Source organism: Apiospora marii (genome assembly GCF_038362585.1).
Source record: "Apiospora marii strain CBS 49790 chromosome Unknown utg000009l_segment0_segment0, whole genome shotgun sequence".
Taxonomy (NCBI): domain Eukaryota; kingdom Fungi; phylum Ascomycota; class Sordariomycetes; order Amphisphaeriales; family Apiosporaceae; genus Apiospora; species Apiospora marii.
In genome coordinates this window covers 443,635-458,367 of record NW_027117381.1, presented here as the reverse complement: position 1 = coordinate 458,367, position 14,733 = coordinate 443,635, and the positions used below count along the sequence as shown (strand labels likewise).

General features: G+C 55.8%; 4 protein-coding genes across 4 annotated transcripts; 2 read left to right on the top strand and 2 right to left on the bottom strand.

The window, feature by feature from the left end:
- Positions 1-230: 230 nt before the first annotated feature.
- On the bottom strand, positions 231-915 carry PG985_011646 (uncharacterized protein; the record flags this gene model as incomplete). Its single annotated transcript, XM_066831413.1, has 2 exons — positions 231-247; positions 321-915. The coding sequence occupies 2 exons, from the start codon at positions 913-915 to the stop codon at positions 231-233; spliced, it is 612 nt and encodes a 203-aa protein (XP_066679463.1).
- Positions 916-2,814: 1,899 nt separating this feature from the next.
- On the top strand, positions 2,815-3,831 carry PG985_011645 (uncharacterized protein; the record flags this gene model as incomplete). The annotated part of the gene is made up of 1 exon (XM_066831412.1): positions 2,815-3,831. One exon carries the CDS (start codon positions 2,815-2,817, stop codon positions 3,829-3,831), a length of 1,017 nt encoding a protein of 338 aa, XP_066679462.1.
- Positions 3,832-6,357: 2,526 nt separating this feature from the next.
- Positions 6,358-7,935, top strand: PG985_011644 (uncharacterized protein; the record flags this gene model as incomplete). Its single annotated transcript, XM_066831411.1, has 2 exons — positions 6,358-7,522; positions 7,580-7,935. The coding sequence occupies 2 exons, from the start codon at positions 6,358-6,360 to the stop codon at positions 7,933-7,935; spliced, it is 1,521 nt and encodes a 506-aa protein (XP_066679461.1).
- An 815-nt stretch (positions 7,936-8,750) lies between these two features.
- PG985_011643 (26S proteasome regulatory subunit Rpn2) lies at positions 8,751-12,307 on the bottom strand (the record flags this gene model as incomplete). The annotated part of the gene is made up of 3 exons (XM_066831410.1): positions 8,751-9,083; positions 9,147-12,096; positions 12,168-12,307. The coding sequence occupies 3 exons, from the start codon at positions 12,305-12,307 to the stop codon at positions 8,751-8,753; spliced, it is 3,423 nt and encodes a 1,140-aa protein (XP_066679460.1).
- Between the last annotated feature and the right edge of the window lie 2,426 nt (positions 12,308-14,733).

Sequence of the window (14,733 nt, the reverse complement as noted above, 5' to 3'; positions counted from 1 at the left end):
TTAATTAAATTCTTTTAAAAATTTTAAATACTTTAAATAAAATATTTATAATAGTTTTTAAAATAATTAAAAAATTTATTAAGTTTTTAATATTATATAATAAATAAATAAATTTCTTTTATTTAAAAGGGGAAGTATAATATATTATTATTAAATAAAAGTTAAGAAGGGGTAACGGTATTCCCGGTATCGACTCTATCGAAGACTTTATAGCCTACACACTAAGCGCCTTATGACATATCCAATGCTATATATTGCGATAAGGATAGCCTGTACAGTCCGAGCACATCGCCTCTGGCCCTCGGATGTACTGTAATAACGTCTCTGCCGGTTGTCCTCTTCCGGGTCTTCAATCATTCGCAATGTGTCCGCTTCGGCGAAAGTGCCCATGGCCGATACCAGCCAGCAACCTGCAGCTGTGCCCAGCACCTTCAGGGCCAGGACTGGCAGGCCACGACATGATATTCCCGCTACCGCGCTGGCCCAGCGCGAAGGTGTGACGAAGAGACGAACCAGGTTGCCCGTCGCTGCGGGGTGCAGTAGTCTGAACGCTTGTGGCAGCAGATATCGGAGCGACAGTGCTACGACCTGGCTCTGGGCACAGATAGCAAAGAGCATGTCTGTACGCGGTCGCGTTGAATAGCACCACACCTGGCGTGCGATTCCAGCGGAAGCGGGCGGGGGTGGCAGATCCGCCGGCGTCGTCGGCTGCCACGTTCTGCGATGGGCTAACACGTGTCCGACGCTGATGCACAGGATATTGGAACACATGTCGCACAAGCCGGCCGTGGGGTCGAAGAGCCTCAGGTAGACAGTCAAGTATACCTGTCCAAACCACAGGACGCCGGTGCCCTCCTTCCACAGTCGATACTGATCTGCCGGGCTCATGGGGAGTTGATTGTCGGGAATCGACATGGTGAAAAGTATATATAGTTGAGTATTACGAAATACGAAATGTTCTTTGGTGTCGCCCAGTTTGAATTGATAATGGGTACAGGATAGGACAGGAATATCAGTGCATTGAGTGAGCGACTTATGGGTAGCTTATACAGTCGACGCAAAGTGTTATCGGAGAAAGATGGCAGTAGGCTGATAAAACTTATGGCACTTAATTAGGTAGCACTGCAGTATTAAAAGGTTATTCATCTATCGATGGGTCTGATTTAACTTGTACGTAGGTGCCACAAGAGATGGACAGCCAAAGAAGCCTGATGCAGTGGAGAAAAAAGCCATACCGATTTTGACAGTGCTATTCAAGGTGTAGTAGTAGTAACTTCGATTGCAGCCCACCTGCGTCGAAGGACCGGCAAGACACCCTCGTGAGAAGGGAGAGTGCGCCGGTGCGCCGGTGTGCCGGTGTGCCAACATCCCAATACAACATCCCGGTACAACATCCCAGTACAGTGACCCAAAACTCCAACGCGCTAGTGTGTGCCGATGTGTGCCAGTGCGTAGGTATATAGGTGTGCCAGTGTGGATGGGTGTGTGTAGTATGTAGTATGCCAATGTCGGTGGGTGTGTGCCGTTGTATAGTATGCCCCAGTCTGTGCCTCATGTCATTGTCGGTGTGTGTGTAGTGTGCCCAGTGTGTGCCAGTATGTCGGTGCAGTCAGTGCAGTCGGTGTCAGCTAGTGTGCCCCAGTGCGTGCCATTGTATGCTGGCATGGAGAATTGGCCAGATATAGCAGTATGTGCCAGTCGGCTAGCGTGTACCAGTGTGTAGGTGTTGGCCAATGTGTCCCAGTGTGCCAGTGTATGCAAGTATGGAGATATTGGCCAGTATGTAGTAACGGGAAATTCGCAAGAGCTTGGTGATCAAGTGGCTATGGAAGTCTGGCTAGACCTCATGATTGGCATTGCTATGCTATTCCTGGTAGGTTGGGTACATAGTCACCATGTGCAACAGCTTCAGACAATCCGTGGGACGGCGGTGCACAGCTCGCTGCTGGCTATCTAGGTACTCTGCGGACGGCGAAGCCGGTCCGCCCTGGTCTAGTGGCGTGTGGGTTGTCAACATAGGCATTGCCTCATCAAGCGACAGGAACACCCTCCCACCTAGGTTTAACCATAGTGGGCCTGAGTAGGAGGGCAACTTCAACTCATAAGATTGAGTACCAATGCTTCTTCGTCGGATTGGCAGCCCAGCCTAGTATGAGGCTCCAGCTAATCCATCTTGTCTACGTTTCCACCACCGTGGAATAACCATGGGATAACCATGGGATAAACGCCGGCCGGGCTCTTATTAGAGTAGTTGATTATACAGCTTTGCATCTATATGCACATTGACTATAGAATGTATAAGAAACGAAGTATGAGCCGTCTAGTCAGTGGTCGGAAGGCACGGTGACAGTAGGGGGACCTGGGCGAGCAGAGCCGCGAAAAGGGGGAACGAAACCTTTGTTGTCTGCAGCTCGGACAACTTCCTCGTTTAGGAGAACAGAGGGCGAGGCCGTCAAGGTGCGAGTTACTCACGGCTGTCACCAGGAGGCTTTGGACGGTTTTGTCCAATGGAGACTCTGAGCTCGCCGTGACTGGGGTCCGAACAAGGCGTTGCAAGTCACTTAGAAGATAGTCACTCCAAATGTATAGAAAACTCAATCATCAGATCTATTTGCATGCCAAGACGGCGGTTGGGCGGGGAGATGGACAGGATGTGACTGCTTGGCTCGCCACCACGCGGGTGCACGGACTCTGGTCTTCAAGGTGTGCTACACTAGAAACTGGACTGGAATTGTGTTTCCCCAACCAACAACAACCACCAAACAACCACCAGCAACTGATGCCCGAGGTGCAGTCACCAATACATCAAGCAAAATGCGCCCTTTGCAAATATGTATCGCGCCAGGCGAGCCCGGCTTCTTGACCCCCATGCGCATCACCGCCCTGCACCGCGCATTACGTCATCACGTGTCAGACAACCACCGGAACCCCCCAACACCGTCTGCAGACTCAACGTCTACCGCGCCCAGCAGTCCGGCCTTCTTGTTGGCCTTCGAGCCTGCGCCGTCCTACAAAGTCCCGCGAGCCAAGGACGAGGACAAGGTCAGGTCGGATCTCCAGCAGGCACTCCGTGCCCCTCGGCTCAGTGAAGAGCTGCAAGCATCCGGGGAACGTATTCTGAAACCAGACGTCCTGTTCTCGGATCACGAGAGAGCGGTGTACAGAGGCCCGGGCATGATGGCGTTGTGGCCCATCCTGGACGGCAGGTCTCCTACGCTGTCGAGGCTGCGGGACCAAGATGCGGAAAAGGCTCTGGCCAACGCGGCCATCGCTTTTCTCAGTCGTCTGTATGGTGATCGAGGTCTGGGACAAGTCACGCACCGGCCCGGTCTTGGGCTATGGGTCGACAGCAAGCACTTTCGGGAGGCACGGCAAATCGCTGGCATCGAGGTCTTCCCCCGGCGCGATCCCGAGCTGGAGGAGACTGAGGAGGAAACAGAGGCAGATTCTGGCCCCGTCAGCTGTCGAATAGATATCAATCTCGATGTCCCCGTCCAAGGTCCGTCCGAGACCAATCCTTGGACTCGCCTGGGCGACATGGGCCTCGGCGGCCAAGACACTACCAGCGTTGCAGCAGAACTGTCCGTGACCGACAAACATAGCCACCGAGAGCCGATGGTGACAGAATCGGCGATGGAGGAGCTGGGTGCGGCATTCGCAACCGAGCTGGGGCTGGAGAAATCCTTGCTCGTAGGGCCGGAAGAGGCGTTCGGGGAGGACTGGCGCCAGATGGGCTACGAAGAGCCTGTGCAGGACCCATCCAAGCGCAGCTGGCTGGCCGACACCCTGACGCTCGTTGGTGCGAGCGCCATCTTTGGCTTCTTTGAATGAATGAGGGACGGGCCTCGGTCTAGAACACAGACTGGTCGGAGTTTGGCAACAAGGCTCATCGAATCGAGTATTTCAATCGAACACATGTGACAGGCAGCCCTGGGGATGGGTCGCCTGGTCGCCTGGTCACCTGCCAGAAAAAAACGTCAAATCCGAAGCCATGCAACCCGTGGGTGAGACAGACTTTGATACCCGTTCTGGAAGGGACTGTATCTTCAATGACACTGCCTTGAAACGACACGCAATCTGTCCTTGGTCTTTATCATTGACCTGACTTGGTATGGTGAGATGGTGCATGTCCCTGCCCACAACGCCGCCCAGGTGCTGGGGTGACAGGCAATGCGACCTTAACTGTAGGCCTGCCTGGGTTCCGATAAGCGATACGAAGGCCCCTCCTTTCAGGTATATTTTCTTGGCCGACACACCAATCTGTACTTGGCCATCAACAGTCGTCGCCATTATGGGCCGCCGTCACAATGACCATGTTGACCACTCTGGCTTCTGATACTTGAACGTGAGCTATGGCGAGCAAGTGCTAGGAAGGCAATGCATAGGCCGGACAGTTTCCCATGACGATCCTGCCGAGCTTCCAGACACGCCGGAGTTTGCCGGACAATCCGATGTCTATCCGGGGCGGTGCATTGATGACAGCGGTACCGGCTCTGCAACAGCCAGCCACGGTAACCAAGCAAGCAAGCGGAGGAGGGGGTCCCGAGGTTGCATTGGTCGGTCCGCAGTCAAGCCCCAGCCAAGCCGCAGCTACAAGTAGCTTATTTCGCTTCTCGCTCCTCACGCCGTTGACGATCTGCACAATGGACGACAAATCGGCCGAGTTGAGTTTGCTTGTAGGGCGGATCGGAGGCAGCAAAAAAGGCCCTTCCCAGAACATTAAGGTTTAGTTTGTACGGGCCTTATGGGGAAAAGGGGGCAGCGTCGAGGGCGCTTGGCGTCGCAAGTGTCCCGGGATGGCATGCAGGGGTAGCTCATGCGCCGCCAATCCAGCCCATTCAGCCGCGCCCGGGCAGGGGTCCGGCCAGGTTATCGCCGTTTGGGCCAGCACCCCGCGAGTCAGTCGCGCCTACCGCTAATCCCTGCACCCCAATATATGGCCGACACGGTCACCACAAAAAAACCACTTCCTCGCGACACTGTACAGGATGCAGGGCGAGCCTCGGACAGAACCTCGGATGGGTGGCCTCTCTCCGTTGGTGGCGGTGTCTCGTGTCTTCGTCTTGTTGCTCAACGGCAGTGAACATGATCTGGCAGTCAAGGCCAGTCTTGGTTGTGTGGAACCCCACCAAGAGCATCACATTGACTCATGACGCAAAACAGGCAAGTTTGCAGAGATCAAACCAGGCAGCAGAGGGAAAAGAAACGTCCAATGTGATATCTGACATATGCGCTAATCGAGCCCGTCTGCCATCCGTCCTTCGGCTGCAGCTGTATCTATGCAGACACCGGAGAGATCCGTTGGCAGATCCCAGCCATCTGGAACGGCTCTCGTCTCTTGGAAACGTCTTGTGAGAAACTCCCGTTACAGCACAATGGGTGCGAGGTTCCTGCCCCAGCGGGTTTCGTCTGCTCCCCAGGTAACCAAACCACGCCAGCCTTGGAAGTGGTCGAGAGCCGCTGGCGGTGACCGGGCCCGTGACCCTTCATTGTCCAAGCTTGACAGTTACCAGGTCTTGCTGGCATGCTTGGCGGGGGGACTCGGGCCTCGACGTAACGCCGTGACCAGGGAGGAGCTTGCACCTTCGACGACACGCCATGTTGCCCTTACTCACTGCCCTCAGTGCCCTGACTGCCTCCACGCTCCGTTCTGCATGGGACCCGGGATCTATGTTCCTCCCATCGCCTTGACTCCGTCGATCTCCTCTTTTACGCTCTCGGATGGCAGAGGTTCCTTGGCTCCTCGACTCCTGGCCTCCTGGGCTCCTGGGCTCCTGGGCAATCTACTATCTGTGGTCACCCGAGATCCGATCAGTGGTAAACGGTAACTCGAACCCGCTGGTAGCTCCAGCCGAAGATTGCAACGAGTTTGGAGGGCCTCGACAGCCAGGGCTGTGTAAGTTATATACCACCGACAGGGCCCCAGAACGATAGTACCGCTTCGCTTCGCTCCCCTCTCCTCTCGCTTTTCTCATCCGATATACCTAGTCGCTCCTTTCCCACCCCGTTCGACCTGGTCCTCTCTCGGGTCGTCACTCGTTTTTCATTTCTTGGTCGTGTCACCCGCCCACGCTGGTCGTGTCCTGTTTTCCGGGTCGTCTTTATTAGAGTTTCTTGGTTTCGTTTCGCCTTTGGCCCTCTACTTTACTTAACTTTCTATTTCGTAATCCCCCCATGTGCAGCTCTCCCTCCGCACTGCTTGCTACTACTGTCTCCTCGCCAGCCAACCCCGTACGTAGTATTGGACTGCGATACCGTCACTTCATAACCCTTTTTTCAGTGTACTTTTGATTGAATCAGCGAAGAGCGAGCCTGCCTTTCTTTTCCTCCAACGACACCCACATCGCCCACGTCACGATGGAAGTGTCACCAGTTGACTCTCCCAACAACCCTCCGGTGCGGCCACCGCAGCAGGAGTACTGGGATGAAAAGATCTACATCGAGCCGGAGGAAAACCACAATGCCGCGGGCCCGTCGACGACCACTCCTGCCATGAGCGAGAAGAGCGCCGCGGTGGCGGCGATGAGCGGCTACCAGCACCCAGGTTTACGGCGGGCCGGCACGGGCGCCACCAACATCTCCGAGCCCGCCCCGGCTTACATGAAGGGCGACCAACAGCCACAGCAGCAGTCGGCCTTTCTGTACAAGGACGAGCCCGGATTCGCCAAGGGGGACGTTCCGCGGGCCGCCGTGGACCGCCAGATCTTCGGGCTGAGCAAGAAGACCTTCATCCTCGCCGTCTCGGGCCTGGCCCTGTTCCTCGTCATCCTGCTGGCCGTCATCCTCGGCATCACGCTGGGCCGGGGCAACGCGGCGGACCAGAACGCGGGCGGCGCGGGCGTGCTGGGCCTGCTCGACGAGTCCAAGCTGAGCGCCATGAACTGGACGGACCCGACGTCGGGCGTGGACCACTCGGCCGTCTTTTATCAGCACAAGAGCAACGCGCTGATGATGTCGGTGCGCGACTCGACGAGCCAGCAGTGGCGGTCCATCAACCTGACGGCCAGCGTCATGAACACGACGAAAGCCATCGGCCTCAGCGTGCTGCCGGGCACCCCGCTGGCCTGCGTCACCAACGCCTTCCAGCAGAGCTGCTACTATCTCAACGGCGACAGCCGCGTCGCCGAGATCTACAACGTGGACCCGGCCCTCAACGGCTGGCAGACGGGCGTCTTCAGCGCCAAGGTGCAGGCGCGCGCGGCGCCCGGCTCGCGCATCGCCGCCGTCTGGCAGGTCTGCCAGAACTGCTCCAACTCCATCCTGGTCGCCTGGCAGGACGTCAACGGCGCCGACATCAAGCTCGGCAACTTCACCGCCGGCGAGTGGGCGCAGGGCCCCACCCTCTTCGAGTCGGCCGCCCCGGGCGCCGGGCTCGCCATGTCCGTCTTCAACGACTTCCGCGGCACCAGCCCCTTTGGCACCGACCCCAACGCCCTGCGCATCTACACGGCCAGCGGCGCCAACCTGGTCGAGCTCCTCAACGGGCCCGAGACCAACTTCAACTGGGGCATCGGCAACTTCGGTAAGTTTCTCTTCTGTTTTTCCTCCTATTCACTTACAACCCTTCTGCCCCTATCAGCTTTCTTCTCCCTACTAACACCCCCAGGCAACCCCGTGACCCAGGGCCTCTCGCTCAACCCGAGCCCCGACATCGCCTCCATCACGTACGGCAACAACGGCTGGGACAACAACCTGGTGACCTTCCTGGGGCCCAAGGGCCGCCTCATGTCGGCCGTCTACCGGGGCTCCGGCTGGTCGGTGCAGCCCTCGACGCTGGCCGGCGCCCCCGCCGGCGCCGTCGACGGCTTCGACTCCCTCGCCGCCACCCAGTCCATGCGCCTCTACGCCCTCTCCCGCCGCGGCGACATCCACGAGTTCACCACCAACTCCACCAACCCTTTCGCTCTGACTTGGGCCGGCGTCGTCAATGTCTGATTGGATCGGGTTCGAGAGAGAGTGTGAGAGAGGAAGAGAGAAAATAAGCAAACGGGAACCGAAATAGAGAAGAAGAGGAAGAGGAAGCAGAGGAAAGGCGAAGCAATCCATGTTGTTTGCTGTTGGCTTAAGGTGGTGCGTATACGTATGTGAGTGCTTGGGGATGCTATGCATACAGGTGTCGATATGAGAGCCCACAGGCGGGGAGAAAGAGGGAGAGAAAGAGGGAGCGGCACTGGCTCACGGAACTATTCTTCATTGCGCCAATTCCATCATTAGAGAAGGCAACAGACACGACAAGGAAACGATAGGTAGAAAGTAAGGAGGCAAAGGGGAAAGCGTGACCAAGACGTTTCAAAAAACGTCTTTGCCTCACGGCGACGATAGACTTGTTAACGACTCCGAACATGAATCTACACGGCCACAAATCATCGCTACATGTCATGTTAGAATAGAAGCCACTTGTCTGTGCCCAAAAAGGAAAACAACCTTGTCCTTTTGCAAAGTGTCAATCGATAAGTAAGATGCCGTGATGCGTGGCGCGAGCATGTTCCGGTGCCATGCTATGAGCAAGCACCCCTATGCCAGTCTCAAGGTTAAATGGGTACGTACTCTCATCACTCAGAAGGGCATTGGCATTACTCTGTCCGACAGCCATGGCTGCAAAAAAGTTTAAGTTTGCAGTGAAATCAGCGAAGAGACGCCTCCTCGCAACTCGCCAGATGTTTTCATAGTCTACATACTAGTACACATCTACGCCTGCTCAACCTTCCGTCTATGTCCGGTAATCTACAAATGGCGCTTGCTTTCTCTCTTTAGTCATCATCCTCGTCTTCACCTTCCGTGAAGTACTCAAAGTCCCGAGGCGGCTGCGCCTCCTCGTCACCTTCCTGATCCTCATCCACAGCTGTCAGCACACCGGCGGCAGCGGCAGCTCCACCGGGGCCACCTGGCGTGACGGGCGGGTTGACGCCAAAAGACTGGAGCAACCGGTTCTCCAACTCGGTGCGCGCAAGACGGTTTCCACCAGCGCCGCCGGCATTGGGCACAGGGGCCTTGTCGGTAGAAACCTTCTTCAGCTTCTCCTCGATTAAACTCTTGGCCTGGTCTGGTTGTGTGTCGTGGAGAAGGATGGGTCCTCCCGTGGGCTGTGGCTTTGTTAGCTTGTAAACTTTCTCGCATGATGTAGTTGCACAGCAAGAAAGACTTACCAATGGGCCTGGTCGGACAAGCTTGACCGGCCAGTAACGACCCTTGATGGGGCTGATGTACTTGAGCTGAGCGGGAAGGACCCGAGTCATGTTGTCAACCTCGTAGCCCGGCTTCTTCTTGGAATCGGCAGGAGGGGCCGAGGTCTCCTTATCAACCACCGCCTCTTCGTCCTTCTTGGCGTCTTCGGGCTTCTTAGGCTCGTCGACGTCCATCTTCTCGGTGCTGGGCTTGGCCGCGGCCGGCGTGTCAATATCCATGCTCTCGCGACGCTGGGCGCGCTCCTTCTTCTGGGCGCGGCGCTTGGCTTGGGCAGTAGTGGAGAGGATAGCAGTAGCAATCAGAGCAGGGCCTTCCTCGGTCTTGACCTCCTGCTCCGGCGGGTAGTCAAACAGACTGGGCTTGGTCGAGCAGTGGAACTTCATGTCAATGATGTCCAGGTCGTGGTCGAGGGCGATAATCGACGTGGGCGTGAAGGCCAGAGACAAGAAGTGGGTGAAGGGGAACCAGTACCAGTATTGTGTGAAGACGGCCATACCCACAATACCCGCCATGTTGAGGTTGCCGGTCTGGGTCTGCAGGCCGATAGTGCAGTTGCGGCCTCCAGCATCGATGATTCCGAGAGCCAGAGCAGCACCGAATTTGGTCATGGCATCCTCGTGCCTGTCACCAACAACCTTCTTGAGCGTCTTGCGAATCGTTGCCGCCTTGGGGTTCATCACCTCGTTCTGCTGCATCATAATCATGGACAGAGCGATGAGGGCTCCCTGGCGCACAAAGTCGGTGGGATCCTTCATCATGGGCTCAAGGAGGTCGATCGCCTCGTCCAGACCGGTGCCCGCACACGAGATACCCAGAGCCATGGCGGAACCGTATCGGACGTGAGGGTTGTACGACTCGGACAGAAGCTCCACCATACGAGGAACGCTGCCAGGCTTCCTGAACAGAATGAAGCCCAGACTCATGACGGCTATGCGCCGCACATCGTCGTTGACATCGCTGACGGCAATGTGCAGCAGCTTGCGGATGGCCTTGTTGCTTCCGGTGCCACAGTAAGCCATGGCCACGGTCATGATGCCACCATATCGCAGGGTTGGGTCGGGGTCGTTGAGGAGACCCTCAATCATAACGTCTGCCTGTTCCTGGCGTCCGTACATGATGAGAGCCATGCCAAGGGCCAGACCGCGCACACTCTTCTCGTGTGTAGTCTCGTGAGCATAGGTGACCATGTCCTCCAGAGCCTTGACATTACCAGTGCCCAGCATGATCAGACCCATGGACAGACCAACAGCTTCACCGTTCAAAGCGGAATCGGCAAACAGCACCGTCTTCAGGTTGTCGAAGATCTCTTCGTTACCGGTAGCCATACCGGCAATACCAAGACCCAGAGCACCACCGTGCTGGATGACTTCCTCCTCGGCCGCGGTGAATTGCGTCTTGAGGTAGTCCAGGGCATCGGCGCCGTGGTTGGCGTGAATCAAACCATAGGCGTAGAGGGCACCACCCTGACTATAGAGGGACCCGCCGCTGATACCACCGGCACCTCGGGGCAGGTAAGGCTCGAGGAGTTTCCTGGACTGAGAGAGGTTTCCGCGGTGGATAACACCGAGGGCTGCTGTGGCAGTGAACTTGGACCAGTTCACGGCCTTACCGAGCCATTCCAGGTTGTCGCGGAAGAACTTGTCGTTGGTGGTACCTTGGTTCATGAACGCATTGCAGAAGGTGACTGCGGTGTGGAAGATGGAGTTGCGGCCCTCGAGACTGTCGCGGACCTTGTTGAGGATGCTGAGATCGGTATGGTTGTTGCGGTAGAGGAACTCAACGTTCAGCTTGATCGTCTTCGTACCATCAAGGATGGACCGGATATTCCGGTAGACCTCGGTCTTCTTCGCGTCCGGCTCGGCCGAAGAGTTGTCGGTATCGGCCAGCAGCGAGTCACGCTCTGTCGCCTCGCCCTCAGTCTTGGAGGAAGACTCCTCGCTAGTGGGCAATGGTGCAATTACCTTGCCCAAGAACTCCTGCGTGCCATTGTCGTACAGATCGAAAGCAAACTGATACGCGATAGCCGTAGAATGAGGCGTGCCCTCCTTCACCAATTGGTGAATGACGGTACCGGCCTGCTCATCCTTGTTCAAGTAGACGATGCACTTGGCGATGGAGAAGTAGTCGGGGTCCTTGGCCCTGCCGCTAGTAAGAATTTCCAGAACCAATTGCAGGATGTCATCGCGGAAAGCACGCTCTTGGACGATATCCAGGCAGATGGTAAGGCAATAGTCCATCAACTCCTCAGCGGGGCCGAGAGTCTCTTCATCGGTGGCCTTGCCCTTGGCCTTCTTGTAATCCGAGTCGGCACGTTGGATCACCTTGCTGACCACGTCTAAGCGCTTGGCTTCAACGGCGATACCGACGACCTGCTTGTATCGACCTTCCTTCAGGCAGCTCTCGTAGAGGCGTTCGATGACGGCATCAATCGCACGTCTTGTGTTGAGCTCATTCTGGGACAGAGCGATAGAGGACGAGCGGTGCTGCTTCTTGGGCGGCTCGAAAGAGGGCTCGAGAATGGTGTTGTCGGTCGAGGCACGGGACAGGAGAGACTTGGAGGGCAGAGTAGACTGGGAGAAGGGAGTCGTCGGCGAGATCAGGGCGGAGGCGTTGTTACCATCGTTAGCCCCGCTGCTGAAAGCCGTGGCCAAGGCAGGCAAGGACTTGTCCTCGCTATCCTTCTGAGACAGGACCGAGTGGTTCTCGTTCTTGGCGGCGATGTAATGGTCGACGCACTTGGAGATGATGGTCTCCTCGAACTCGCCCGGGTTGTCCAGCTTGAAGAGATCGCCGGCGGCTAAGGCGAAGAACATGCTCTCATCGTAGGCTTGCAGGTGGTAGTAGACCTTGGAGAGGACAAGAGCGGCAAGCTTGCGCTCGGGGAAGGAGTCGTCTTCGTAGAGGGCCTCACTACATGCAGGGAGGATTGTCAGCAGATGATGGAGACGGGCGAGGCAAGAGTGTTTGAGTCAACAACGTACATTTGGCCGAGGGCGCCGGCAACTTCGGTCCATACAGTGTCGATGTCGTCGTTCAATGTCTGGAGGGCGAAGACCTTGAGCTCAGGCTCCTCGTCGGCGAGGAAGCCCAACACTCCGGTGGCGGTCACGAGGCCTGGCATCTTGAGAAGCCTGTATCACGGCTCGCGAAACCCGCACGAAGGATGATTGGCGGATGCGAGAAGCCTTGGGCAATATCGATGCGAAGGCGTGGAGGGAGAGGGGGAATTAAAAATCTAGAGTATCGCTGACGTGCCACTACCTTCCAGAGGAATGATGCTTGTGGTTTGTTGGGGGGATAGATGGCTGACGTCGCCGATGTTGGTTGTGGAGGTGATGCGCAAATGTGGTCAAGGACGGCGAGGCAAATGAACACATTGGATTGCGCTTTGGAGCCCCGACCCGAGCCAGCCAGCCAGCCTAGCCACCAGCCAGCAGCGGTACACGTCAGGAACAGCTCTGCCTTGCAGATGGCCCGAGCTTCCCTCACAGAGCATCAAGTACCTTTCGGAGCAGGGCAGAAAATCACTAACAGAGGGGTGGCATTAGAAGCGATGACCCTTCCACTACAAGCACACCCGTAGCTCAGCAGCTTGCACCTACCTACCTTTGGCTGAGCCCGGGAAATCAATTGATGCGCCGTCCAATTTTGTGGATGGTGGTCCAGAATGACCTGGGGAAGTTGATCACTCTCGATATCTGGAATACCGGGGGCCGGCCTTCATTCGCCTGGACTTATCGCAATGCAATCACTGGTTTTATGCTCAGGCATCCCTCTATTGGCTACACCGATCAAAGTCGAGTCTGTCCGCTTCATTTCTATGTAGTAGGTAGCCTGTGGCTATGCTTATCAAGTGGCAGTTAGCTCGCTGCTGTAACCCGAGTCTACTACCTAGGTGACTGAGCTGGGAGATAGGCACCTCTCGTAGTTTAAGGCTTCAAGGATGCCCGCCCTCCTTGCACGCAGCAAAGTACGCACATGGAATGGAAAGAAACCACCATCATCACCACCCAGCAGCATTTGATTCGCCTTTAAGATGCTCTTGAACTGATGAACGATCAAACCAAATCCACCATCAACGCTATGCAGCCTGTGTGCCTGCAGCCTGGTCCTGCAAGTGATAATCTGCATCGAGTGCAAAGAATTGTATGTCGACGCCGTCCAGTGTCAATCCCAATTTCAACCCATACTCACCGGCGGCAGTGTTCTGCGCAGTGCATGTCTTCTCGGTGTTTTATCTTGGCTGCCTAGTGGCCTGCCTGCCTGAATTTTGACATGGCAGCCTATCGAGGCTGCCAGTGCCACCAGCGATGGCTAGCAGACCTGGTACACGCTATGGGAGAGCTGGTAGGTATCAGTAGGGATTGACAGGCTGATTTAGTGTAGCCTCTAAACAAAACCGTGGTCACGTCAAAAGTAAACCCTCCTCACCCGAGCGGCCAGTACCTAAGGCTCGCTCATCACGCAATGTCGGGCCGCGCAGAAACCGAGATTGCTAGCTCTGTTACTACCTCTGCAGAGGAAGAGACAGCATCACTGACAGCCAGATCAATGCTCTACCTACGGCGGTACAATCGTACGTATGTTGTATGCCCCACGATACCTAGGCAATACCGACTGCGGATATCACAGTCGCCAATAGACAGATACACATACCTTTGCAGATATGTCATAGCACTGTCCTAGGGCAACGGGAGCTTCGTCATTGAGGTTCTGGCCAGGTCTCCGAACCACTATATCGGATGAGCTGGAAAGACCGTCCATGGATGACATCCAGGCAAGATGACCAGGTTGGACTTGCTCGGGATGCTAGGGGGTAGCAGATAGCAAGTAGCAGCAGCAGCAGCAACCAGCAGTAGTGCATGTGGTAGGTAGTACATGGACTGCATTGCAGAGCCTGTACCTGTGATCTCGTTTGTCGCTGGAGGACTAGCTAGACCAGCTCAAGATATAGGTTGAGATAGGAGGACACGAACCCCAGACCGTCCCTCCCCATCTTTTTTTCCCTTGTGTCTCCTCCCCGTCATCAATTAAATTTGACCCAGCATCTTTTTTTTGTTCAACCGCACGCGAGCGCGACAGAGACCGCACAGCAAAGAGTTTGGACACCGGGAAAAAAAAAAAAAGAGGTCAGCCTTGTCAGTCGCAATCGATGGACATCCACCAAGATTTCGCAATCTGAACCACCAACCCCGGCCGCGACCCCCCCTTCCGATGGAGAAGGACTTGAGGCTGATGATTGCCTAATTGTGGGTAGGAAATTGAAACACTCTCAACGGCACCCACCCTGACACTTTGGCACTCTGCAGCCCAATCAGCCAGCCCGGCCTCCAACCTCGAATTGATTCGCGAACATATTATTACGATCGGATCAGATAACTAGCACCGTCCCTAAGCTCGCAACCGCAGTCAGCAGCCAGCACAGCAGCCAGTCCCAGACCAGGGCCGCCGGAAGTCATTCGGACGGAGAGAAGAAAAAAAGACCAAAAGATTAGACAAGAAAAGACGGCGCAAGAGAGCGTGTCAGTGAGAGAGCCGCAAGACGCA